The 25502-nt window shown below is 38.0% G+C and overlaps 2 protein-coding genes across 2 annotated transcripts in view; both read left to right on the top strand.

The window, feature by feature from the left end:
* The window catches only part of angpt4 (angiopoietin 4), a 57172-nt gene extending 44458 nt beyond the window's left edge, over positions 1-12714 (top strand). The window contains exons 3-11 of the mRNA XM_042495645.1: positions 1930-2085; positions 2167-2288; positions 6986-7070; positions 7492-7639; positions 7829-7941; positions 8753-8854; positions 8948-9114; positions 10060-10193; positions 11677-12714. Of these exons, the coding sequence (XP_042351579.1) occupies positions 1930-2085; positions 2167-2288; positions 6986-7070; positions 7492-7639; positions 7829-7941; positions 8753-8854; positions 8948-9114; positions 10060-10193; positions 11677-11837 (1188 nt within the window). The 3' untranslated portion in view covers positions 11838-12714. The remainder of the gene's footprint in view (positions 1-1929; positions 2086-2166; positions 2289-6985; positions 7071-7491; positions 7640-7828; positions 7942-8752; positions 8855-8947; positions 9115-10059; positions 10194-11676) is intronic.
* Positions 12715-14768: 2054 nt separating this feature from the next.
* LOC121950641 (cytochrome c oxidase subunit 6C-1) lies at positions 14769-18921 on the top strand. The gene is made up of 4 exons (XM_042496715.1): positions 14769-14847; positions 17303-17416; positions 18071-18203; positions 18786-18921. Exons 2-3 carry the CDS (start codon positions 17312-17314, stop codon positions 18194-18196), a joined length of 231 nt encoding a protein of 76 aa, XP_042352649.1. The 5' UTR covers positions 14769-14847; positions 17303-17311; the 3' UTR covers positions 18197-18203; positions 18786-18921.
* Positions 18922-25502: the final 6581 nt, after the last annotated feature.

Raw genomic sequence — 25502 nt, 5'->3', positions numbered from 1 at the left:
ACAAATATGGTTCATTTTCTCTTTATTTTAACACCTTTTTAGCTTTATTTTCCAGTTGTTTTCTTGTAAGTTTTTAAAAATTTATTTATTTTTTTACTAATTGCCTGCACATTTTAGGCAATTTTTTCTCCCATGTTTTTGAAAGAAATAAAACCAATTTGCTTAAGTCTTGAAAAAGTTAAAAATGATTGGTTACCGGTTTTCTTTTTTCTTTTTTTTGGTCAAAATTATTTGCTTATTTAGCCTGATACAAGTACGATACATTTATTGTTCGTTGAAAAAAATTTGTTGCAAAATTCAGAACGCGACATAAAAGTGACACAAATATGACACCAGACTCATAACATTTAATATTACTCACCTCGTTGGAAATACACAATTAATCATTACTTTTACTGTTCTGTTACTGTTAATGTTTTTTATTTATTTATTTATTACTTTTTGATAATTATTGTGAGTGTTATAGAAAATGTCTTTTCATCGTTCAGTTTAATCTGTGCTGAAATGTTATCGTAGAGCAAACCTGTTATTTGACACAAACAAATAAAGAGATGAATTGCCTCCAAATCTTCTCATGTCTCTCAAAATAAAGATGAGTGTGATGATTAAATAACACTTCTGTGATGGGATCAGTTTCAGGAGAGTGATCCAGACTCAAACTGGCTGTGAACTTCCTCCTCCCAGTGAAACTCATCAAACAGCCTTGTTGGTAACTGGCCGTCCCACTGGGACCAATCTGTTTGTTGGTCCAGTGATATATTTATCAACTCCCTGAAGCTTCTCAGTGGCACTGATACCCTGAAGACGTGGAGTCTGAGGGATGCAGAGATGGCTCGGTGGATGGATTATTTATTTGCCGGGGGTTAAAGGTCGCAGCGTGGCAGTGTGAGCTGGCATCCGCTGATATTCCCAGAGATGGAGCGACCTGCGTCTTTATATACCAGACCTCTTGACATGTTTGATTTGGTGAACTTGATACACTGAGTGGGTGGTGTTAGAGCGCAGAATTTATTAAACTCTGGACTGTTTGGCGCTTTTCTCTTAATTTTTTGATAATTTTGGCTGTGTTTATGCATATGGCATACATTTTGGGAAGATTGCGTAGTTTTGTTTAATCAGTGAATTTCCAGCTCAGCTCCTACAATAAGTCTAAAATACACTGTGGAAACTAAATAGTTACATTCAGACTGTTCAGGTCAAAAAATGCTCCATTGAAACCCATTCAAACTGACATTTTTGATCCCACAGCCATCAGAGCAGAAAAACATGACTTGTATTGTTTCTGGGTGTCATTCTGGGCTTTTGTCTCTGAATTTTTCATTTTGGCTTTTTTCCACCTGATGAGGTCATTTTGACCATATTTGGCATATGGAGGAAATACATGCTATTTCTCCTAGGTGACTTTTCACAATCAATGTAGCTGCTGATCACTGACATATCCCAGACTGTTATAATAAAAAATCTACCCATCATGTAGTGTATTGAAAATAATCCTTTTTTTGTTTTTTTGTTTTTTCACATAAAAGTGGCAAAATGACAAAATCGTGGCACTTAAAGGGTTCAATTTCTGAAAATTAATGAATATGTTATATTTATGATTAGGATTGATGTTGGTTAAAAAACATAACTCAATGAAAGTAGAGAAATGACAATGTATAACATTTTTAAAGCTTGATTTTGAAAAGCACATTTTGTGCACTGAGCTATACGAGTGTGTGTAATACTGAAGCAGGCCTGAAATGTTTAGTGTTGGGCTTCTGGAAAGACTTCATGTCTTTGTCACATTTTACAGTGTTATTTATCAATGAGAATATGAGTCAGATTAAAAATTTAATCCTTGTCTCTTTTTTTCATTCTTTTTGTCTTTCACCCTCTGTATTTTTGTTTCTCACCATTTTTTCTATCTTTTTTTATCTTTTTCATCCTCAGTTGGAGAACGTCATTCAGAAAAGTGTGAAGCCGGACGTCACAAACATACCGTCTCACGTCGTTCACAACCAAACGGCCACCATGCTGGAGATCGGAACGAACCTCCTCACACACACGGCGGAGCAGACACGCAAACTCAACGTGGTGGAAGCAAAGGTAACGAGTCGCCACTCTGCTGATCTCAACACCTGAAAGCAGATTTCCTGGATTTGGTGTTCAACGACTTTTTTCCTCCAGGTGCTGAACCACACGTCTCGAATAGAAATTCAGCTTCTGGAGAATTCTCTGTCCACCAACAAGCTGGAGAAAGAGCTGCTGCTGCAGACCTCCGAGATCAGCCGGCTACGAGACAAGAACAGGTAGAAAAGAAACATTTCTATCTGAAAACTGATAAAACTGGGAGAAGTAACAGAAAATTTAACCCACAGGCTGCCGTTCACAGCACCATCTTAGATCTACAAGTACCACTAAAGTGGAGAAAAAAACACATTTACAAAGCAGCTTTCTCCTACTACTCACAGCATAATGCACATGAAGTTGTCACATGATATGATTTTCTGCCTAAAGAGGAAAAGCCAGAAACATCTGCTCATATCTGCCGTAATATTCTTTCAGTGTTTCCAAAAGCAAAGCTGTCAATGTAAGACCCTGATCAGAAACTGGCAACTAAACCAAAAGACACCTGAGTGACAAATTTGAGCAACATCTTCTATTATTTCAATTCTTACGACATTTAAAATATTTGGCTTCAAACAATAATTTGTACGATGTGGGGTTTTTTTTGGGGGGGGAGGGGTTCACGAATGCATTAACCTCATTAGAAAATGACATTCTTTCCTCCTCTGACCTAAATACGAGTTGACCCCGAGTGGAGAAAAAAATAAGACAAGAGCCTTATCAGAGATTTCACAACTATAACAGTGAGAGTATTTGAAATACAAGCAAGTCATTAGAGATGATGGAAATACGTCCACAGCTGTTGCTGCGAGACACGCCAATATTTGGAATCACAATATTTTCACTATTTTTCATGGTGAGGTGAAGTTGGACGGAGCGCTGAGCTGTAAAACATGCAGAGTAATTATCAAGCGTGTTCTCTGTTTACAGTAACAGATATAATACAAACACTGTGTGTGTGTGTGTGTGTGTGTGTGTGTGTGTGTGTGAGAGAGAGATGTGTGCGCGTCATTTTCTATTGAGTGTGTTAACTCTTCTGAATAAAGAGCTCTTGTGTATATCTTCAAAAACAGCTTAACAGCAGCTTCAGTGCATTTCACTGATAAATTGGGACATTTCTGCCTCATTTTATTTACACTTATTTGACTGCTTGAGTGTTTTGTAGTAGGCTTATTTTATTTAATTCATTTTTTTGTTATTTTTCCACAAACTCCTGTTCTTTGCTCTTATCCTCTTACGTTCATTAAACAGAAATTTTCCATTTAAGCTACTCAGCTTCAACACATCTTCAGTTAAATTCATGCTGCCTACATCATTTCCACAGTTCTCTTTGTATACGGTGTAAATACCTCACAGAGGTTTGGGCTGGCCAACAGTTATCTGTAGCCCCTTTTACACTGCCTGTGCATAGCGGGAATATTGTGCTGTGTTGTACAAAAGCGTTGACTGTGGAGTGGAGGGACAGAGTTTTTCAAGTCGGCGCAGGAGGAAGGAACAGCACCGAAACTCGTCTGTGTAAACAGGACAGCCGGCAGAACGGGACTATGGGCACGAAGGGTGTGATGTTTTGAAGGCGTATTACAGGAGATTTAAAAAGCCGCAATTTGTAGTTTACTCAAAAAAGAAGTACAGCAGCTGTAAACGTCGGCAGATCGAGAAAACAAGGACATTCAGGAGCTCCTTACCTCCTACCTTGATTTTTGAAATTTAGGATCTTGTTTTTTCTCTCTCTTTTATCTTTCTCCTGACAATACTCAAAGTAATTCAGATAAATCCTAAACTTTTGATCCTGCAGCTTAAATACAGAACATGTCAGTTAATTACAGATTATTTGACTTTATGCGCTTAAATTTTTACATATCTTGGTTTGAATTTTCGTGCACGGCTTTGTTGTAATTCCACAATATTTAATTGCTCTTTTCAGAAAAAAATATGTTTTTGTTTGTTTGTTTGTTTGTTTTTATAACTCTACATTCTGTGTTTTGGTTTCTAATATAAATTAAAATTCCAGGTTTTATTCCAAGTTAAAATTTTTGACATCCTAACACCATAAAACTCACACACTCTTTTCACATTTTTCAACTGGCATAGTCTTATAGTCAGAGTACAAACAGCAAGAGGTACAAAAAAACACACACACACTGCATCTAGTAGGGGACAAACTAGGGGAAACTACACACACACGCACACACACACACACTGTAGAAACCGCAGCACGGCAGCAGTCAGTGACTCCCCATCAGTCTCCATCCCGGTGAATGATGTCACCTCGTTCATGTGCAGGTCAGCATGTTGAAGTGATCAGGACCAGGAGCTGATGGTGTGTTTTAGCTCCTAATGTGACCAAAGGCTCACCTACTGATGTAAGACGATCTCGCTCGCAGGTGTGACAGAGCTGCGTGATGATGGAGGGTCACATCAGACTCTTGTCAGCTACATTTCAACAGCAGCTGGACTTCAGCTCGCTCAGTTTGCTCAGTAAAGCTGCAAATATGATATTAATGGATCTCACATTTCATGTCTGGGTGTTAATGTGCTGATATTCACATCGTACTGAATTACAGGAGAACAGTGGAGCCTAAAATCTGTTTACGTTCATATTTGTCAAAGAAAGATGTGAAGCCTTCAGTTTATATTTATGATCTATGAAGTAAAAGTAAGTTTTTATTACTTATTATGCTATACAATATCAACTTTTTATGCCTCTGCACCCCCGGTATGACCGTCCCGTTCTTGTGGTAGCTCAAGAACACCTTAAGGGAATTTCCTCAAATTTGACACAAATGTCCACCATGACTCAAGGATGGTATGATTAGATTTTGGGGGTCATAGGTCAAAGGTTAACGTCACTTTGACCTCATCTGTGACATTATTGTGAATGAGATATCTCAAGATCACCTGGAGGGAATTTCTTGAAACTTGGCATAAATGTTAAATCGGATTCAAGGTTGAACTCATTAGATTTTGGTGGTAAAAGGATAAAGGTCAAGGTTTCCATTAACCCTCAAACTGCACATTATAAGTTTACTTATACAGAAGTCCATGAGATATTTTTTCTTTAAATTATGAACTTTCCTGATTATGTCCACCAGCAAATATTAGTATTTAATGTTTTAAACACACAGATACAGATTGTAAGTTACTTTGAAAAAATTGAGAGGTCAAATTTTCCCACCCACCTCTGCAGACCCCACACCACACCTCCTGTTCTCTGCACCCGGAGCCAAAAAAGTGAGTGTGAACTGGACATTCAGCCACTTTCGGCATCTCACGTTTCCCTCTGAAGCGGCTGCCACTCCTTCATCGGGTTTCATTCATTTGGCTCCTGCGTTGTTGATCTAACTGTGGGCCGAAGTCTATTTTCAGCGGCTGTTCTGCTGGTTCAGCTGCAGAGATAACGCGGTCTGCAGGCTGCTCTGGCAGAAAGAGTGATGGTCGGGTTATTAATCTTTATTTCACTGTTTTACGGCTTCTCTAACGAGAAGGAGTAACTCAGGAGTTACAACCTCTGCTCCGTAACAGACAGATTTGTTGTGCAAATAGTTTAGATTTCTGTCCTTCTGCTGGAGAACAAACAATCTGACGTTAATACGACACTCTCCACGAGTTATTTTGTGATGATACACTAATTCACTCTCTGTCAGCCTGCTTCCTCCACTCCTTCTTTATTTAGTTATTTCTTTCATTTTCTTCGAGAGCTTTCTTTAGCTGTTACTTTGTGCTGTATGTTATCATTTGGGCGAAGCAGTGTTGTCTCTGTGGCAGCTTTTGGCTTTCCTGTGTGTATTGACTTAGTATTTCTGCCTCTTCTATCATTTTATATTGATACAGAAAAAAGTTTTACCAATTTTTTTTTTCCAAATCAGTCGATATTGATATGTATCTCGATATACATCAAATCACTTTTTCTGTCAAGCTTAAAGGTTTACTTTTACTTTTAAGTGAAATATGAAGATATCACACGGTTCATTTTGGTTTAAGCAACAGCCTGCCAACATTCCCAGTTAGAGAAAGGCTGAAGATAAGCTCATGTGCTTGTGGCCCCAGACCCCCAAAACATTACAGCTGCCCCTGGTAATAATAATGAGAGCTCAGCGCGAGCGACTAGATGAGACACGGAGCGATGCATCCTGCTGTTTCAAAATAATTCATCCAAAGTCTGATTAAAGCTGAACCTAACAAAAAAAAATCTATAGAAATCAAAAGAAGTCACTTTCCACCTATGCAAATGTGTCTGTTTCAGACACTTCGGTGCTTTGAGGAGAAGCTGCGCTCTGTTTGTCTGTCTCACTGCGCTGCTGTCGGACCATCAGTTGTTTGATCCGCGATGGTGAAATGCTGTGGCTGTCAAACACTCAGCTGTTCTACAGTCAAAGTTGTCACGTTTGTAGATTGTCCAGCATTTCTGCCCTCTCTGTGTTTTTGTGTAAGATTTTCCTCTGTGTCATGAGAGCATGAGACAGAGCCCAAAAGTGTGAGACGCACTGCAAATCCGTGGGAGTTGTCAGCCCCCGTTGGAAAAGGGTTAACAGAATTTAAAAAACAAATAACAAAAAACAAAATCCCCAAAATGGACAACATTATGTCAGTTAGAGGTTTTGAATGTCGGTTTCGATTACTTTTCGATTGAATGCCCAGCACTACTCCTAAAAATATTGTTTTCATTCCTACATTTTATTACAATTTGGCCACAGGTCCGGATAGGACAAAGTTTTTGTCCGAATTACAGGAACTACTCCAGTTGGAGCGGGCTGTCGCACATGTCCACACTGTAGCGAGCTGTCGGACATTAAATTGAACTGCGTGCTTATTGCCAAAGTTTAAACACTGTCCTGAAATATGTGAGCACACTAATCCACCCCGTTTGTCTGTCTTTCAGTCGTTTGGAGAGTAAAGTTCAGATGTTGGAGTCTCAGCAGAAAGGAGAGCTGGAAGACATGAAGGAGGAGAAGAAGAGACTGCAGGTACACAACTTTGTTTACAGTGAAGACACTTCATCAGCAGGTGTTGAGAGGGGTGGCTCTGTGTGTACTAGCTTTAATATCATCAGGAATACTTTAAATTACATTTATAAGTCCGAGCTTTCAGTGAACAGCAAAAATACCAAGTGTCTGACATCATGAATTTAAATTTTGCAATTTTAAATGTACAGAAGATTAATTTTCACGTTAGCTTACTATGTTAGTCTCAGCCAGCCAACATAAACGTAATGAATATGAATCAAAATAAAAGTAAAATCTTTCATTGTAAAGTTGCATGCATAAGATATGAGAGGTCATGGCTGGCGGAGTCTGTATGAACAGACAAATTAAAGAAACAGCGGTACATTATTAGTCCATGCTGACAGTACGAAGCGATTCAACTCGAGTAAATCTTCGTCTCCAGTCGGTCGTCAGGACTCAGATGGCAGCCATCGAGTCTTTGGAGCGGCAACTGAGAGTTGCCAGCAGCAACAACACGGCTCTGCAGAGGCAGCAGGCGCAGCTGATGGAGTCTGTCCACACACTCATTAACATGGTGGCCAGCACTACAGGTACACACACACACACACACATTTGCACGTATTGGCAAGCAAAAATTAAAAAGAGCTGTACAAGAGGTGTGCAAATACAGTTTTCTCTGTGCATTTGCTTACATGATTTGTGTGTGTGTGTGTGTGTGTGTGTGTGTGTGTGTGTGTGTGTGTGTGTGTGTGTGTGCGTGCGTGCGTGCGTGTGTTTAGGGTCCCCTCCCAGGGACCAGAAGTGGAGAGACTGTGCAGATGCGTACAAGGCCGGTCACTCCGTCAGCGGCCTTTATGACATCTACATCGGCAACAGGACTGAACCTGTGCAGGTACGAGGAACACCTGAACCTCTGGCCTGTTTCTCCAGTTATTCCACTCACACGTCTTGTTTATTTTAGATCATTCACACAAGGGCCAAAGCATAAGAGCTTTAAATAAACATAAAATAAACAACGATAGCTTGACTTAAAGTAATAGTTGTGTATTTTTGAAGTGAGGCTGTATGAGACACTTGTGTATAGTCAGTCTACTACATACAGTAGGTGGTGGTCGGCCGGTCCCGGTTTGCAGAAACAGACGGGGCACGCACCCCCGGGCTTTATATTTAAACTGACTTTAGCCACTTTTAAAAAAGCCTTCCTTAAAAATCACTATCAGTCCAAGTGGACGCTGTATTGAGAGTATTTTCACCGCTTTGCTTGTGTGTGATGTGCACTGACAATGCACGCTACACATAACAGAACTGAAACAAGTAGGTGATTAACTACTAATGTTAACTATAAATGAAAACAACAATCAGCAGTGACCCCTTCTGAGAGAACTGAACGTGTGCAAATTTATTTATAAAACTGAGGAAAAATATGTTCATATCTTTAATAATATAATAATGATAATACATTTTATTTACAGAGCGCTTTTCAAGAGACTCAAAGACACTTGACATAGTAAACAAGATCAAAGAATACCATTAAAAACATGATAAGACAGATTTTAAGAGAATATATCTTTCAGTTATCTAATGAAATGACTTCCATTGTGGGTGATTATGCAGCTGGTTTTGACCTGATTTAAATTAGAAGGTTATCCGCTAACACTGTGACAGTGAACTCAAAGTAATGAGACTTTCTTCTTCTCTTCAAGGTTTTCTGTGACATGGAGACGAGCGGTGGAGGCTGGACGGTGTTCCAGCGGAGATTTAACGGCAGCGTGGACTTCCAGAGGAGCTGGAGAGAATACAAAATGGTCCGTCTGAGAGCCAAGAAATAGAAATAAATATTGCAGTAATAAATGTAAGTAAAAACTCTGTCCATCACTGAACTCTCGCTCCTCCTGCAGGGTTTTGGGGACGTGTTTGGAGAACACTGGCTGGGTAATGAAGTGATGCACCTGCTGACCAGTCAGGGTCAGTACTCTCTGCGGGTGGAGCTGAGGGACTGGGAGGGAAACCCCGCCTACTCCCAGTATGACCGGTTCACACTGACCAGTGAGAGACAGCAGTACAGGTAACTGCAGTTTTATACACATCACAGAGGTGAAGAGCTATCAAAAAACCAGCATACATGAGGCGTACATTGTGTATTTTGGGTTTGCTGTGTGTGTGTGTGTGTGTGTGTGTGTGTGTGTGTGTGTGTGTGTGAGTGACTAACTTATTTGATTTTGAGAAGTATTGCCAAGTGTTTTTTTTTTGTTTTGTCTTGTTTTTTTGTTTATTATCTTTGTCTTTTTTGCACTAAGATTCTTTAACAGTAAACTTTCCCGCCAGGATTAACCCTTTGAAACCTGGAGCAATATCGCTTTTTCACTTTTTTTGCTGCTTACATATGTCGTTCACTAATATATAAAAATTCGATCTCTCAGCAAATTGGTCAAATTTCTTTTAAAAACAGGGAAGAAAGTCAATGAGCAAATTGGTAAGAAGTGCTCTACAAATTGCAAGAAATTGGTGAATTAAAAAACTTTTTTTTTTAAAACCTAGAGAAAATGTTTAGGGAAAAGAAGACAAAAAACTACATTTATAATTATCTTAATTACATATTTTGAATTATGTGACAGAATTATTCTAATATTTTGAGCACTTTTTTACAGTTTTATTCTGTTCCTCTTTGTAACCTCTTCTGTTTAGTTTTTTCTTTTGTTTTTTAACAAAATTTTTGGTAATTTTCTTGTACTTTTTACTAGTTTCTTGCTAATTTTTGGGTCATTTCTTCTGTTGTTCTGGTTTCAAAGGGTTAGTAAAATTCTCTCTCTGTTGATATTTTAGTTTAACTCTTTTTTTTGTGTTGCGGCTGCTGGACCACATTTTCCCACGTGATCAAGTTCTATCTTATTTTTGGTTAAAACTGTGCTGCAATAGCTCACACATAAACATACTACGCATGCATGCGGTCCTAAATTGGTCATTTGATTGATCAGCCGATCGATCGATCACCTCGTCTGGTGTCTCTCAGGTTGTATCTGAGAGGTTACAGCGGCACAGCGGGGAGGCAGAGCAGCCTGGCCTCCCACGGGACCGGCTTCAGCACCCGAGACCAGGACAACGACAACTGTGACCACTGCAAGTGTGCCCTCATGCTCACCGGAGGTAACGTCTCTGCTCTCCTGTCCTCTCCTGTCCCTCTTTGTCCCTCTCCTGTCCTCTCTGTCCCTCTGAGCTCAGTGGGTTTCCCCATCCTTCAAATTCATCAAGTAAAATTGTTTCTAAATTGTAAATATACGAACTTTTTTAGTAAATATCGTAATAATTTAACAGTTTGATTTGTCTAATTAAAGTTTATTAAACAGTCATTAAATAATACGTCTATCATAAATCTCACAAAATAATAAAATACTTTGAGGATTGAATTATTTTCCTTCAGGCGAACATCTGTCTCCGTCACCCTTCAGTACACTTCAGCTCGAGTCAACGCCAACACAAACAGCTGTTTAGTCCTCAGCCTCCCCTCGACGGGCCGCGATCAATGATAACCTTAATCGTTCCAGCAAAACCTCGAGCTCTCCGGGGAAAGACTCCTGCGGTTACCGTTAGTCAGTGAGTTATTTAAAATCACTGCAATTTACAGAGAAAAGAAAGAGTGGCTGAGATAAAGAAAAGAGCGAGAGAAAGAGATGAATAAGAAAAGATCAGGAGAGAAGAGAAGTATTTAACCAACAAAGTAAAGATAAGAGAGAAAAACACATCAACAGTTCACTCAAGGAAAAAAACAAGCATGAAAACTGCAGCCAAATTTACCCAAAGTGACAAATCTAATACTTTTTTTTTATGGCGTTCAGGAATGTTAGCTTCATCTTTGTACAATTTTAAAAGTAAATGCACATCACCCACATTTAAATATTGGACATCGTCTGCATGAAACATCTGTCTCCTCATCATGTCAAAAATTAGGGATGCACTGATTTATCGGTCACTCGTGGACATCACCGATGGCGGGAGACGATGTTTTTTTACATTGTGTCATATCAATTTTGCACAGGCCAAAAATGAACCTGCACTGATATAACACATTTCTGGCTGTTTTGGCCACTCAAAGCACTTTAACACTCATTCACACACACATACACACACATAGTCACATTCACACACACATAAATACATACAGTGATGGCAGAGGCTACAAGGTGCCAACTGCTGATCACTTTAACATTCAAACTAGGACTGAGCGATATGTCCTGAAACTAAAATCAGACTTTTTCACATTAAATCCAATTTCCAGTTTTAACCGCATTTCTTCTGCTTCTCTTTTAGCAAAGCAGCGAGACAAATTAAAGGCAAACTGAATTTCCCTTCTTGGGTTTCAGTGCTGTGTAGATTTAGGGGAGTGGGAGTTTACTGCAGTGATTCAACACAACATATTTACATGAATTCATCCTTTTATTTTTTCCTCTAATAATCTAACATTGTAAACAACAACCAGGATCATCCCAAAATTTCACAGTCAGTGCATCTCAATCATGAATCTAACATGTCTGCTGAGACGGATTCTCTCAGACTCCTTTCATCTCTTTTCCATCTCTTCTCTCATTCATCCCCCTCTCTTCCTCTCACTCTCTCTCTCTCTCTCTTTCAGGTTGGTGGTTTGACGCTTGCGGTTTCTCCAACCTGAACGGTATTTACTACACCGTCGGCCACAACATCAGGAAGCTCAACGGCATCAAGTGGCACCACTTCAGAGGCCCCAGCTACTCGCTGCGCTCCACCTCCATGATGGTGCGACCCTATGACTTCTAACACCACCCCTCCACCTCCGTGATGGTACGACCCTATGACTTCTAACACCAGCCCTCCACCTCCGTGATGGTACGACCCTCAGCCTCAGGACCCTCCGGTGTCATGATGGTACGACCCTGCGCTCTCTGAAACGCCTCCCCTCGGCTCCACCTTGGTACAAACCAACCTTTTCTCTTTTGTCTTCAGCCATCATGTTCATCCCCTCTGCCCCGCCTTCATTAAACTCACTGGATGTGTTTTCATACCCGACTCTGGATCCATGAAGCTGGAAACGTTTGTTCGTGTTTTTGAAGGAAAGCGTTTTTAGATAAACGGCTGCATTTATAAAACACTTTAATGTAAAGTTAAACTCACTCACACTCACCGAGCTGCCACGTAAAGGCCTGTGTGAGCAAACGGAGCAATTTGGGGTTCAGTGTCTCGCCAAAGAACATTTTGGACGTATGGACAAGGGGGCCGGAGACTGATCTGTCAATCCTGTGATGAGTGGACGACCCGCCCTGCTCCGTCTCCACAGTTCGAATTGAAAAACTCAAAGGTGAAAAGAAAAGCCAGCCATCACTGACGTTTTTTTCGACAGTCTCACCTGGAGGACGATCATGGTGTTGTGCTTTTTTTGAACCAATGAAATAAGATAGAAAAAGTTGCATCAGAACGACTAAAGAGAGCTTCAGAGAAGTTCAAACTGCGGCTGCTTTCCCGCCTCCACTCAGCTCAGCGATCAGTGTGTTCGGTGGGAATGTTGCGTTCTTGGATGCAGCCTCCCCATCCGAACTGTGATGTCGGAAAGGTGTGCAGAGGGGGCTTCTGAAGCTGGTGCAGCCTTTAATCATAAAAAATGGTATAATCTGCAGACTTTAACTCTTTGAAACCTGGACTGACATCACCCTTTGAACTCTGAGCAAATTGGTGCAGTTTCTTTCAAAAACATGAAAAAGGCAACAAGCAATTTAGGAAGAAATGTTCCACAAATTGCAAAAAATTAGTAGATGTAGACAGTTATTTTTAAAAAGCCAGGGGAAAAATGTCGAGAGGAAACAAATAAAAAACAAATAAAACAAGGAAAACCATATTTATAATTATCATTACATATATGTATTTTTTTAAATTAGAAAATTATTTTTTAATTACCTTTCCAACTCATTTCCTTACTCCTTTTTCTGTTTTACTTTACTCTAGTATTGTTGTTGTTTTTTCTTTTTTTTTCTTTTTTTCAGCTAATTGTCTGGTCATTTCCTCTGTTTGCTCATTGCCCTCTTCACATGTTTTTGAAAAAAAAAACAGGCAAATTTTCTCAATTTACCAAAATGCCAAAATTCCTCTTTCTACATTGGGATTTGGGGATAAGTTTGTCTTTGACAAACATTTTGTGATGAGCGCTTTCACTGAAACATGTCTTTAAGGTCACTCTGTTGGACGGCTCAGACTGACTGTTTATGCTGTTATTGAAACAGACTTGTACATAATAAATGGAAACTGATGAATAATTGAAGGACGAGCTACGATGAGACGGGCAGCTGGAGAGACTTTGTAGTTTCAATCTTTGTATTCTGTGAGCAGACTGAATCTTTTCTGATGCATCAGTAATCACATTTTTGTTAAATCTCGCTCTACATACCGCAGCCTCGACTCTGTATCTCTGAACATTGAAGTAAAGAAGAAAACAAAAAGAAAAGGACAAAGTAAAAGTTTTTTTGGGCGGAGTCTCATCCTGCCTCCTGATGGCACTCACACACATCAAACGAGTTACAGGACATACGTATGAAGCCTTTAAAGTGTTTCTTTGTCAGAATAAAGAGGTTTATACTTATTAAAATGCACTTTATGGAGCAGAATGTGTTAACATTTTATCTTTGTTGTCATTGTTTCAGCGTCAAGATGCTGCAAACATTAACAAATTTCACTTTTTCAAGTTTAAACTTGTGTTATTGTCTGCATACGTGTTGCGAAGCTTGTCCACTCGTCTGTACACAGTCTGCAGTATTTTGTAAAATAAAACATCTTTATAAAGCCGGCGAGTGCTTTGATGTGTCTGTATTTGATTTATGAAATATATGTAACTTGTGGATCATATTATATTTGGAGGCTGCAGTTTCAATTACATGAAGTTATTATTTGTCAGATATATTTATAAAGTTACTTTTTTTCCCCAAATAGCTGCAATACATTACATTTTATATTGTGTCATTATCATTTGTTACTTGTGTGATGACATTTCAGCGCATCTCCTTACAGCATTTCAGGTATAATAAATAGTCTTTCACCAATACACATATTATTGATAAAGTATCTCAGAGGACGTTTACTGAAGTTATTCAAACCACAATCAGTTAAAACAACCAGAGAGAGAAGACTGATAAATCCAAATATACTAAACCAATCCAGCTTATCCAGTCCAAACCAACGGATCAATATTTTGGCATAAAAACATCCACACGGCTGTATACAGTGTTGTTCTGCCTCCCTCTCGTGGTCAAACGGTGTTACTGCAACGTGATAATTCATATTAGAATATTGTACTTTTTACTACACTACATTACAATACACAAAATAATCACGTGATAAACACATTAATGCACTAATAATAACCCAATAACAATAATAATAAAAGAGCTGTCTGCATGATAAGCACTCATTCTTTTGGTACTTTAAGTGTATTTTTATGATGATATGTTTGTACTTTTACCTTGAATAAAATTTTGAATGCAAGACTTGTAACAGAGTATTATTTACACTGTGTTTTATATTTGTTTTTTTTTTGTTTTGGTTTTTTTTAAATACATGTGTGTGTGTGTGTGTGTGTGTGTGTGTGTGTGTGTGTTTGTACACACAGTAACAGTAAGTTGTTTTCTGCGCGCAGCCTCTTCTTCGGTTTCCATGACCTCACCTGCCCTGCCTTCGCTTTTCACTGGACGGTTATTTTTGTCCCCCCGCGGCTCCAGTAGACAGCGTCTCTTCCGGTAGAGAAGCGCAGTTAGCGGTTTGTGTGTGAAGGTCGTGAGTCAAACCTGTGAGTATTCTTCAGTATTTTACCATTTAAACTTGTGTGATAAATTTTAAACTACAACAAGTTGCATTTTCACATCAGTGACGACTCCCGTATTTCAGCATCGTCCGTGAAAATCGCCGGTTTTACTCCGGTTAGCAGTTAGCTTCATCGAGCTAACGTTAGCTCAGCGTGCTACTGTTAGCCGTTAGCTAAATGCTAACTATATCATCGTTGTTTTCATTAAAAACATATTTTAATCACATTTACTGCATTAGTAAGTGCGTAATATTTTTGTTTTTTAAGGATAAAGTCTGCAATAACACGAAGGGAAGAAACATTTAATGACATCATGATACTTTGACCCTAAACATGCTACAGCTGTTAGCATTATACTGATTTTACCTTTAATATGTTAAAAGTAAACTAAATACTCTTGATAATGTTCTTATATAAAGTGAAACTGCAGTATTATACTACAGTTATGATCTGATGAGTGTTGTTACTCTCAAACTCAGAGGTCACAGATGTTTTCAGAGCTCACATGACGGAGCTGAAGTGTCTGATAAAGACCAGGAGACAAACTGATCTGTCATCATGTCCATCAGTCATATCTCCTCCTCAGAGGACATTTGTCTCTGTCACACTCTTCTCTAAATGTCTGAGGAAAATAAGAAGTAAAACTCAAGTTAGTATTTGTGAAAATAAGCCAGACACTTGGAGGTGAATGAAGGAGGTTGACCTTTGGACTGTTTGTGATGTCCCAAAAAAAAGCTTTATTGTCACTTAATTTTAATGCAATAATTCATCCTCGTCAATAGGGCTGAGGGGTATGACCTTGAAGTAATATCACAATATTTTTTGGCCATATCACGGTATATATCACCATATTTTAAATCTCCTCAAAGATTCCTAACTGCTGGACTGAGCAAGAAAATCAAATGTCACTATATGATGAAATATTGATACTGTTACAATATTTTAAGGATGACTTATGTACTTGGACAAAATATTAACACAATGAGATTTTTTAATTATCATCTGTAATGTGAATTTAATGACTTAAGTGGGTAAACGTAAGAATTAGCACAAGTCCATCACATCACTTTATCGCAGCCTTTAAAATCGTGAAAATACAGCACTTGTTTCATATTATGATATGATTATATCCAAAATTTCAGACGGTATGTGGTCTTTTATCACGGTAACAGTACGTATTATGTATGTGGCTCAGTCCTACTCATCAATATCTATATTACAAAACATGACAAAAAGTACTACTTTGAAAAGACTTAAAGCTCTTTATTGATTCATTTTTAACGCATTTCACTTTTTAAAACAACATTTTCATTTATGTTATTCATTAGGACAACACACATTAATTAACATTTCTGTAATTGTGCCAGTGTGCCATCAGGCTAGTTTCTAATTGTAATCTTTTGGCAAGATGTTTTAACACCTGTAAAATGATTAAATTCACAATAACAACAGCAGCAGGGCGCCATGAAGATCGAGCACAAGCCAAGAGAAGAAACAAGAACCAGCAGAACATCAGTGCAAAACAATAACATGGCAACAAAAATATAATATCTTTTTAGCACAAAATAGCCCTGCATGCAGCATGAAGCAACAACACACACTAATAATCACATGCAGACATGCAGAGCTGCCATAACAATAAGAAACAGCAACAGACAGAAGCAGAGATGAAATACAAGGAAACAAGAAGTTACAGTGCAGAAATCTGCCAAACGAGGTTTGAGGAAATAAAGAAACTGTGTCACAATTAGGTTTTATTCCATCATGACGCAATGACACGTTTTATTTTTTATGGCCTTTACTTTAAATTAAATTGGTTTATGGTGAATACTGTCATTTTTTCTATAAGATGTGATGTAACAGTGTCATGTTGACTACATTATAGGAATGATAATTAATCAAAGATCAATTAATTGGTTGCTAAGACGTTCATCGAACATGTGAAATTGAATCTGTTAATCGATTGGCTTTGCAGTGCAAAGTATTTGCATTATGTTGCTTTGAAACCTGAAAAATTGGTTTGATTTATTTAAACATAGGAAGAAGGCAGAGAGCATCTTTATAACACATGACATGAAAGAATATTTGTTTAATTATAAAGTTATGTATGTATTTTATTTTATATTTCTATAACATAATTTTGAATATATGATTATAATCCCTGTAAATTAGGGCTCATCACTATTGATGATAGATTAGTCAGTTGTTAATAATCTAATCAAACAATAGGCATTGCTGTCAAAGCATATGCAGTTTGTTGCTGTGAGCTTTGATTAAGGGGAAAAAAATGCTTTTTGTCTTGTTTGGAATAAACAAATAATGATTAATAATTGTTAATTTTACCAATAATTGATCGAGGAAAGTGCTCACGGTTTGCAATCCCACTGCATAGATTTCTCCAATAACTGATCTTGATTTTCGTCTTCTTCCTCCGCTGCAGGTGATCATCATGTCTCTGCCAAAGCCTGTGATGAGGGGGCTGCTGGGAAAGCGTCTGAGGTTTCACCTGCCCATCGCCTTCACTCTGTCCTTCGTGGCTGCAGCAGCGTTCAAGGTGAGACGGCGACACTAAAGTCACGTGCAGGGTTCCCGCAGACCCTTACAAAGTCTTAAAAAGCTGTAAATTAAGTTATCTAAAAGCAGGGCCCTAACTGGTTTTATAATCCTGAATCAATCTTTCAAAAAGCTGAAATGCTAAGAGATAATAAATAAGATATTATGAATATTTATTTTCTAAAGTTGAATTATAAAAACTCTAAATAATTAGTTATATCTTTCCTTTTCTTTTTAATAACACTCTCACTTTAACGTCATGCAGATCAGGTCTGAAACATCACACAAACATCACAACTCGGCAACTCGCGTATTGTTGACATTTCCCAATTTCCCACTTGAAAATCTGACTTTGGAGGGCTGCTCGTGCGCTTTTAACCCGTAAAAACGATATTTCCGAGGAGCACATGAATGCCGCAGCCGTCACGATGACAACGACATCAGCATCTTGACCTACTTCTACCTTTTCAAAATAAAATAACTAAATCTAATACATTATTGTACGTGTGATGTCAGCTCAGCTCTGCGGTCATTTTCAAGGCCTGAATTTGAATCTGATTTCTAACTTTTTTCTAACAGTTGGCTTTTTTCTTTTTTTTAGGTTTTTTATTTAAAACAGTGAATTAAAGCTACACATCTTTTGTTTCCCCGACAGTACGCAGTGATCGAGCCCAGGAAAAAGGCCTACGCTGACTTCTACAAGCAGTACGACGCCACCAAAGAGTTCAACACCATGAGGGAGGCGGGCATCTTTGAGAGCGTGCGGCCCTCTGGGGAGTAAAAACCCTGTGAGTCTTTTCATGCGGGATCACGATAACGATGAGAGGATAAAGCCTCTCAGCTGACAGATTTCTGTATTCTGTGATGAATATATGTATACAAATGTTGTATTTGAAATAGTATTTTATTTTATAGGGCTGAACTAAACTTAACCCCCGTATTTATTTTGCAACGACCAAAACTCACACCTGAGGATCAATTAAAACGGTTTAAATTAAAGTTTTTTTCTGTCTCATTATTTTAAATATGAAATTATATACGTGTGCATGCCACAATATCCTGGACATTTTCCCTTTTTTGTGATCATTTTCTCATATTATTTTTTTTAATCTAATTGATTTATTTATTTTTAGGTAATTTTCTTGTAACTTTTAACTAATTTCTTGCAATTTGTGGGACATTTCTTGTCATGTCGGTCATTGCCTTTTTGCCCCAATGTTTTCAAAAGGAATCAAACAAACGTGAAAACAGATGTGGATCTTGGTTTCAAAGGGTTAATATTACCACGTCATGTACTGTAAACCGTGTTGTAAACAGAGTCTCTGATGATGTTTCTGTGTTAATCGTTGTCTCGTGTTTTCTTCCTCCAGTTCTTCTTCCCGTCGTTCATTCCTGGTCTGAGGATGAAGCTCTTTTTTGTCCCCGTGGATGTTATTTACTGATTTAGAAGTGAACATCGCTATGCTGTTTTGTTCCTCTAAATAAAATATTCTATTAATGTAAAAAGCCGCTCCGTCTTTGTCTCATGCTTTGGAAAAGTTTCTAATACTGAGAGCAGAAAATGTTCATTTTTCTCAGTAATAACTCATTATGTACCATCAGCTACTGTGTAATAATAGTGTTGAATATTACTTTTACATCGAGCAGATGTAAAAGTACACATTTATTAGCAGAGCAGCAAAAATATCAAGGCTGTGAAGTACTGACAGTATTCAGGAAAGTACTGTGTCCCGATCCAGCAAACTAACAACATGAAGTAGGATAACACCCAAAACCTTGAAATTACAAAAATTGTTTAAATTATAAAAAATATATTTTTTTAAAAAAAATCTTCAAACCCTGGATTTAGGGGGGAAAAAAACAGAAAAACATTTTAAAAAACTTAATATAAATTGAGCCAACAAGAAACTCAAAATTCTAAAATAAAAAAAGAAAGACATACTTTATCAAAATAGTTAATTTTCTGTGAACTGACCAGATGATGAGTCAGTTAATTGTTGCAGCTGCATATAAACTGCTCTTTGAATTTATAACAAAGCATATTATTTTATTAACTCCTTTTTGTTTGTTTGTTTTGTTTTTGCAAAAATAAAATATTTCCCACCAAAATAAAATGAGGGTAAAAGTATGAAGTAGCATTAACAGAAAATACTCGAGTACAAGTATATTTAATAAAATACTGTCTCATTGGCATTGACGTCTTTAATGAGTGTGTATGTGTGTGTTTCTAATGTGTGTGTTTTTAATGTGTGTTTTTAATGAGTGTGTAGTCAATGTGTGTATATATGTATATATGTGTGTGCGTGTGTGTCTGTGTTTAATGTGTGTGTTTAATGTGTGTGTGTGTGCGTTTAAATAAATGTGTGTGTGCGTCTGTGTTTAGTGTTTGTTATGTGTTAAATGTGTGTCTGTGCGTGTGTGCGCGCGTTTTTGTTTTGATGTGTGTTAAATGGTGTGTGTGTGTGTGTTTTTTAATGTGTGTTAAATGTGTGTGCGTGTGTGTGTGTTTTAATGTGTGTTAAATGTGTGTGTGTTTTAATGTTGTGTTTGTGTGTGTTAAATGTTGTGTGTGTGTGTGTGTGTGTGTGTTTTAATGTGTGTTTTTATGTGTGTGTGTGTGTGTGTGTGTGTGTGTGTGTTTTAATGTGTGTGTGTTGTGTGTGTGTGTGTGTGTGTGTTTTTTGTAATGTGTGTGTGTGTGTTTAAATGTGTGTGTGTGTGTGTGTGTGTGTTTTAATGTGTGTTTTTAATGTGTGTGTGTGTGTGTGTGTGTTAAATGTGTGTGTGTGTGTGTGTGTGTTGTGTGTGTGTGTGTGTGTTAAATGTGTGTGTGTGTGTGTGTGTGGTGTTTTAATGTGTGTTTTAATGTGTGTGTGTGTGTGTGTTAAATGTGTGTGTGTGTGTGTGTGTGTGTGTGTGTGTGTGTGTGAGTGTGTGTTAAATGTGGTGTGTGTGTGTGTGTGTGTGTGTGTGTGTGTGTGTGAGTGTGTGTTAAATGTGTGTGTGTATGTTAAATGTGTGTGTGTGTGTTGTGTGTGTGTGTGTGTGTTAAATGTGTGTGCGTGTGTGTGTGTGTGTGTGTGTGTTAAATGTGTGTGCGTGTGTGTGTGTGTGTGTGTGTGTGTGTGTGTGTGTTAAATGTGTGTGTATGTGTGTGTGTGTGTGGTGTGTGTGTGTGTGTGTGTGTAAATGTGTGTGTGTTTACGGGTGTGTGTGTGTGTGTGTTTTAAATGTGTTGTGTATGTCGCCCCCTGCTGTCGGTGCTCGGCTCTGCGCTCTTTGTCTGGCCCGCCTTCCTCTCGACACTTCCGGGTGTTTTCACGGCGGCTCTGAGCGGTTTTTGTCAAACAAGTCCAAAGTTGTCGGGACACCCGGAGGAGGATGAACCCAGAGACGAGGGACACGGCAGCCGCGTGAAGTGTCTCCGCCGCGTGAGCCCCGTTTTACAAAATGATAACCGGACGGTGTGTTTTCAGCGGCTAACGGGCGGCAGCAACACCGGACGGCTAGCTGCTGTTAGCTGCTGCTAACGGTTAGCTGCTAGCAGACTGTTTCTCTCAGTTAGCATCGAGTGTTTGAAACAAGATTTTTAACCACAGAAACGACCGAAAGGACCGTGAGTGGACACGAGAGGACAGCATGGACGGCAAGGACAAAGTGCAGATGAGGAATCACCCTCGCAGGTAACATGAATGTTAATAATGAAACATATTGATCATCTATCATTGATTTGATCCGACCAGTCTGCAGCTGCTGGGATCAAAATCAGCCTCTCAGCAACTTCATGTGGCTTCAGAGTAAACATTTATTACAACAGTGGCGGAACAAAGTATATTTACTCAATTACTTTAGTTCAATTTCGAGGTATAATTGAATATTTCCATTTATGCTACTTTATTCTTCTACTCCACGTTTCAGAGGCAAATATTACACCTCAAAAATATATTAAACATTAAAACATTAAAACAATAAACATCACAAACCATCAACATGCCACAAAATGAGAAAAATGCCTAAACAAAATGAAACGAACAAACACACAGAGACACTTTTACTTCAAATCAGAACAAAAACACAGACATCATGATCATCATCTTCTAAACGTGACCTTCATGTTTTCCACTTTCTGTCATATTTCACTCTTTACTTTCACATTATTTATTTGATAACTTTCGCAGTGTCTGCAGATCCGTGTAAAAATACCAAAAAGCTTGTACTTTACTGAAGTACAAGATCTTTGTACCTCTGTAAATATATTATATAATATATATTTTGTGTTAGTAATACTGTATAGCAAGCAGCTCCTCTGATGCTCATGTTAAATTATTTAATTCATTTTATTTTATTTTTATTTAATTTATACTTGCGGTCTTCAGTTCACTTCACCACAGTTTTTTTATTAGTCTTCTTGTTCTGTGAATATAAGCTATTTTATTTCTGTATTACTGTATAGCAACTCCTCTGAAGCTCAAATTAGCAACAAAAGGTGGATTGTTTGGTTAAATAAATGTGTTTTTTTAGCCCGTGGTAGGATATCTGGTTTGATCTCGACTTCTCATTTATTTCAAGGACAGACATCAGTATAAATAGATGAACCCATTATTCGTGCATCACCTTTTATGTTCTTAATCAGCAGCGTCGGTCTTGATCTGTTTTGTGAAATTCTCGTGTTATCACTATCAAAGCTCTGCTGATCCAATTTAATGCCTTAAACTCTGTTTGCAAATCTTGACTTAAGTTGTTTTAATCTCTGTATGTTTGACTAACTCGGCTCAGAGTGGATCGAGGTGCAGCTGCTCATTCAGATTCATTATTCAGGTGTGTGTGTGTGTGTGTGTGTGTGTTAAATGTGTGTGTGTGTGTGTGTGTGTGTGTGTTGGGGTTCAAAGTTTCTGGGTTTCCGAGCCATGGGTTGTCAGTGTGGGTTTCCATGGTGACAGGCGTATGAGGCATCAGACACCGCAGCATGTAAAAGAGCAGAAAATGAAAGCAGAAAATTTAGGCCAACGGAAAGACTTTATATGGTTTGAAAACTAGACTGTATATGTGCGTCAGTTTGTATGCGACGCAGTTAGTCGCCACTCGACACTCTCTGCGTTTTTTATTCTATGTTGTCAGCTGAAAAACCTGATTCATATTTGGAGATATTTAATGCCAGATTATAAATACAGTAAATTAAAATCCTGTCAGGGGTTTGATTAAATGTGTTTATTCTTGAAGTTTTCCACCAATATTCCTATAATTATGATTAGCGCCAAAACAATTATTCAATCAAGTGATTAGTCTATTAGGAAAGAATAATTTTCATAATGAATTCATCGTTTTAAGTCATTTTTTGAGCCAAAATGCTGTTTTCACCGTCTGAAATGTGACAATGTGCTGCTTTCCTCTGTCACATATGACAGTAAACTTGATCTCAGGTCTGATGCACGATTGTGAAATTCTGGAGTGAAACAGATGTTTCAGATAACAAGTTGGCAGAAAGCAGTATTTTTGTTGTTACTGTTGTTTATTTTGTTTTTGTTGTTTATTCCCCATCAGTGTCGAGGAAACAAAGAAATCTTCATCCTGAAAAAACACTGAAAAAAGTCATTCGGTCCTTCATTACACGACTTCAGTCCTACACATTTATAACACAACCTTTAAATAACCGTCTTCCACACAGAAAATAACTGCTTCAGAAGCCTTTTCACTGAACGTGATTTATCATTATTCCCATTTTATTTTGCTGTGAAAACATAAACAAATCTCTCAAATTTCAAACATCTGTATTTTCTCGAGTTTCTCGTCAAAAAATAAATTTTACAAGATTCCTTTAGAAGCATAATTTACCTTTGTCCAACACTCATTTTTACTGAATAGAGCTTGAACTTAAACATCTACAACATATATAATATTTACATTGAGACTGCTGACAAATCCAACTCGTTTCTCAAATCGGATCTTTACGACAGACTGTCTGCGCTATTTTCGCAAGTGACGAGATCGAATTTGTGTGTCCAGATATCGCTATCATTTGCATGGGTTGCTGTGGAAACACCGTAGGTGTTGGTGGCTGCATTGCAACGCTGGTGACGCAACTCTCCAGCGTCAAAACGTGATAAATCGCCGTCCATTATTTCGCCTTTCAAATCGATTTATTTTGGCTTCTGTCTGTAACTCATCACAGCCCAGGTGGTCCCAGACATGTTTTCTGTTGTCCCAGAGGACAAATGTTCAGAAGATGTTGAGAAGACGGTCGTTAATCGAGGGCCGCGTTCAGTTTGTCGTTCAGTTTAGAAACTTGTTTGTTGGTCTGTGTGTGTTTGACAGAAGGAACTGAGGAGTTCCTATTCTGTCCAGTTATCAGGAAGATGTCAGTAAAACACACCGTGTCTGCTGTTCATCACGTCCACTCGCTCATTCAGCGCTTCCTCATCAAACTGGTTGTGGAGTTTATAGAGAAACATTGACCTTTATGTTGAGGAGAGACTCGGACTGGTTGTTTTGCTTTGTCTGTTTCAGTGACTGTGTTTTTATTGGGTTAATTTTTTTTAAAGTTGTTTGGCAGTTAATAAGTCGAGAGGGAGCAGCAAGTCTGAGTGACTGAAAGTTTTTTAAATTTAATTAAGATTTAATTTATGACTCAAACAATAGTTTACTTGTGATTTTTTTTTTTTTTAAATACATTTTTTAAGGCATTTTATGGCTAATTTACTTGTCATAAAGCAGTGAATTTATTCAATATGACAACTTTTGTGGGGGGTCTACAGGTCTTTAAAGTTGTGTGATAAGGCCTTAAAAGTTATAAATCCTGAATTTTAATCTGTGAGGTGTTAATTGCCACCAATTTTTTGTCTAATCATTTATCTGTCTTCTAATTTTGTTTTTATTTGCCAACTTTAGCACGTTTAGCCAAAACAGCCAATTTGAACTGTTTTAACAAAAGAAAATTTTAGAAAATAAATGGAAATTGATGCTCTAATTTGCACAAAATATCAGTTTTGATAAATTTGGGATTCCCACAAAAAACTTTCCAAAACTTTTCAGCATCTTTTTAGGGCTTCTTGCATCTAAAATATTTAATTTATATCATTATATTGAGATTTTTTAAAATCGAAATGTTTTCTGTTTGTGTTTAGAAATTTGGTTAAATATGTCTTTAATTATTGTTCAATATTTCTGATTGATGAATCGTACAGCTGAAAAAAAACAATGTCAGAATTTCCATCCAAAGACTCAGAAGGCTGCCTTTATTTTAAAGTTTTAAAGTTTGTCATTTGTTCACATTTCATGGAAGAACAATATTACAAACAGCTGTGAGAATATCTGCATGGAGAGTCAGATCAGGCAAAATGTGACTGAAGTGAAAAAGAAAAGAAGAGAGCGAGAGGAGGAGAAACGTTTTAAATTTAGTAATGTAAACATTTGGTCTGCAGCTGCAGCAGAAACACACACGCATGTGAAGAAGTTCAGAGTTCACCTCAGAGTGCAGATTGTGGGCCGCTGCGCTGGATTAGCGTTTCAGAGCTGCGCTCTGTGTCTCTGCTGTGGTTCGTGGAGTCGATAAAGTTTGGCACGTGGCCGCGCTGGACAGAGAATAAAGTCTGGCTTTAAAGAAACTCTGCGACGTGTTGACACACAGATCTGTTATCAGCTGACCCTTTCACCGAAAAACAAAACCAGCGGTGGCACTTTGATGAAGGCTGCGTGTACAATCCACGACTGTTAGGGACCGTTCGTTATTTATTCGAGGGGAGGGGTGCTGCAAAATGGGGGGAGCCATTTCATATAATCTTTGAAGCACTGGGGAGGAAGTAAGGATTTTTATTTAGTCTTGGGAAAGGTACATATAATTTTAGAAGATCTTTATTCATTTTAAATACCGTCTGAACCTCAAAACCTGCCGGCCAATTTGAAAGACATGATTTTTTTCCCAAAAATTATATAATTTATCATAGCAACAAATTATAAAAGCAGAAATTATTGATTGATTTGTAAGTTTCTTACAGCCCTTGAACAAATTAGCATCAGATGATGATATATCAGCATCACTAAATTTCACGTGTCTCATTTAAAATTTCACCTAAAAAATAAATCTTGCATTA

This window comes from Plectropomus leopardus, chromosome 2 (genome assembly GCF_008729295.1).
Source record: "Plectropomus leopardus isolate mb chromosome 2, YSFRI_Pleo_2.0, whole genome shotgun sequence".
In the NCBI taxonomy this organism is placed as follows: Eukaryota; Metazoa; Chordata; class Actinopteri; order Perciformes; family Serranidae; genus Plectropomus; species Plectropomus leopardus.
Note: the sequence above shows the minus strand (reverse complement) of the source record. Positions and strands in the feature narration are given on the sequence as shown.

What these genes read in the sequence shown, in the direction of transcription:
- LOC121950641 (XM_042496715.1), top strand. Translation starts at nt 17,312, where the DNA reads ATGTCTCTGCCAAAGCCTGTGATGAGGGGGCTGCTGGGAAAGCGTCTG. An exon ending in TGGCTGCAGCAGCGTTCAAG is followed by an intron (nt 17,417 to 18,070) that starts GTGAGACGGCGA and finishes TTTCCCCGACAG; the next exon opens with TACGCAGTGATCGAGCCCAG.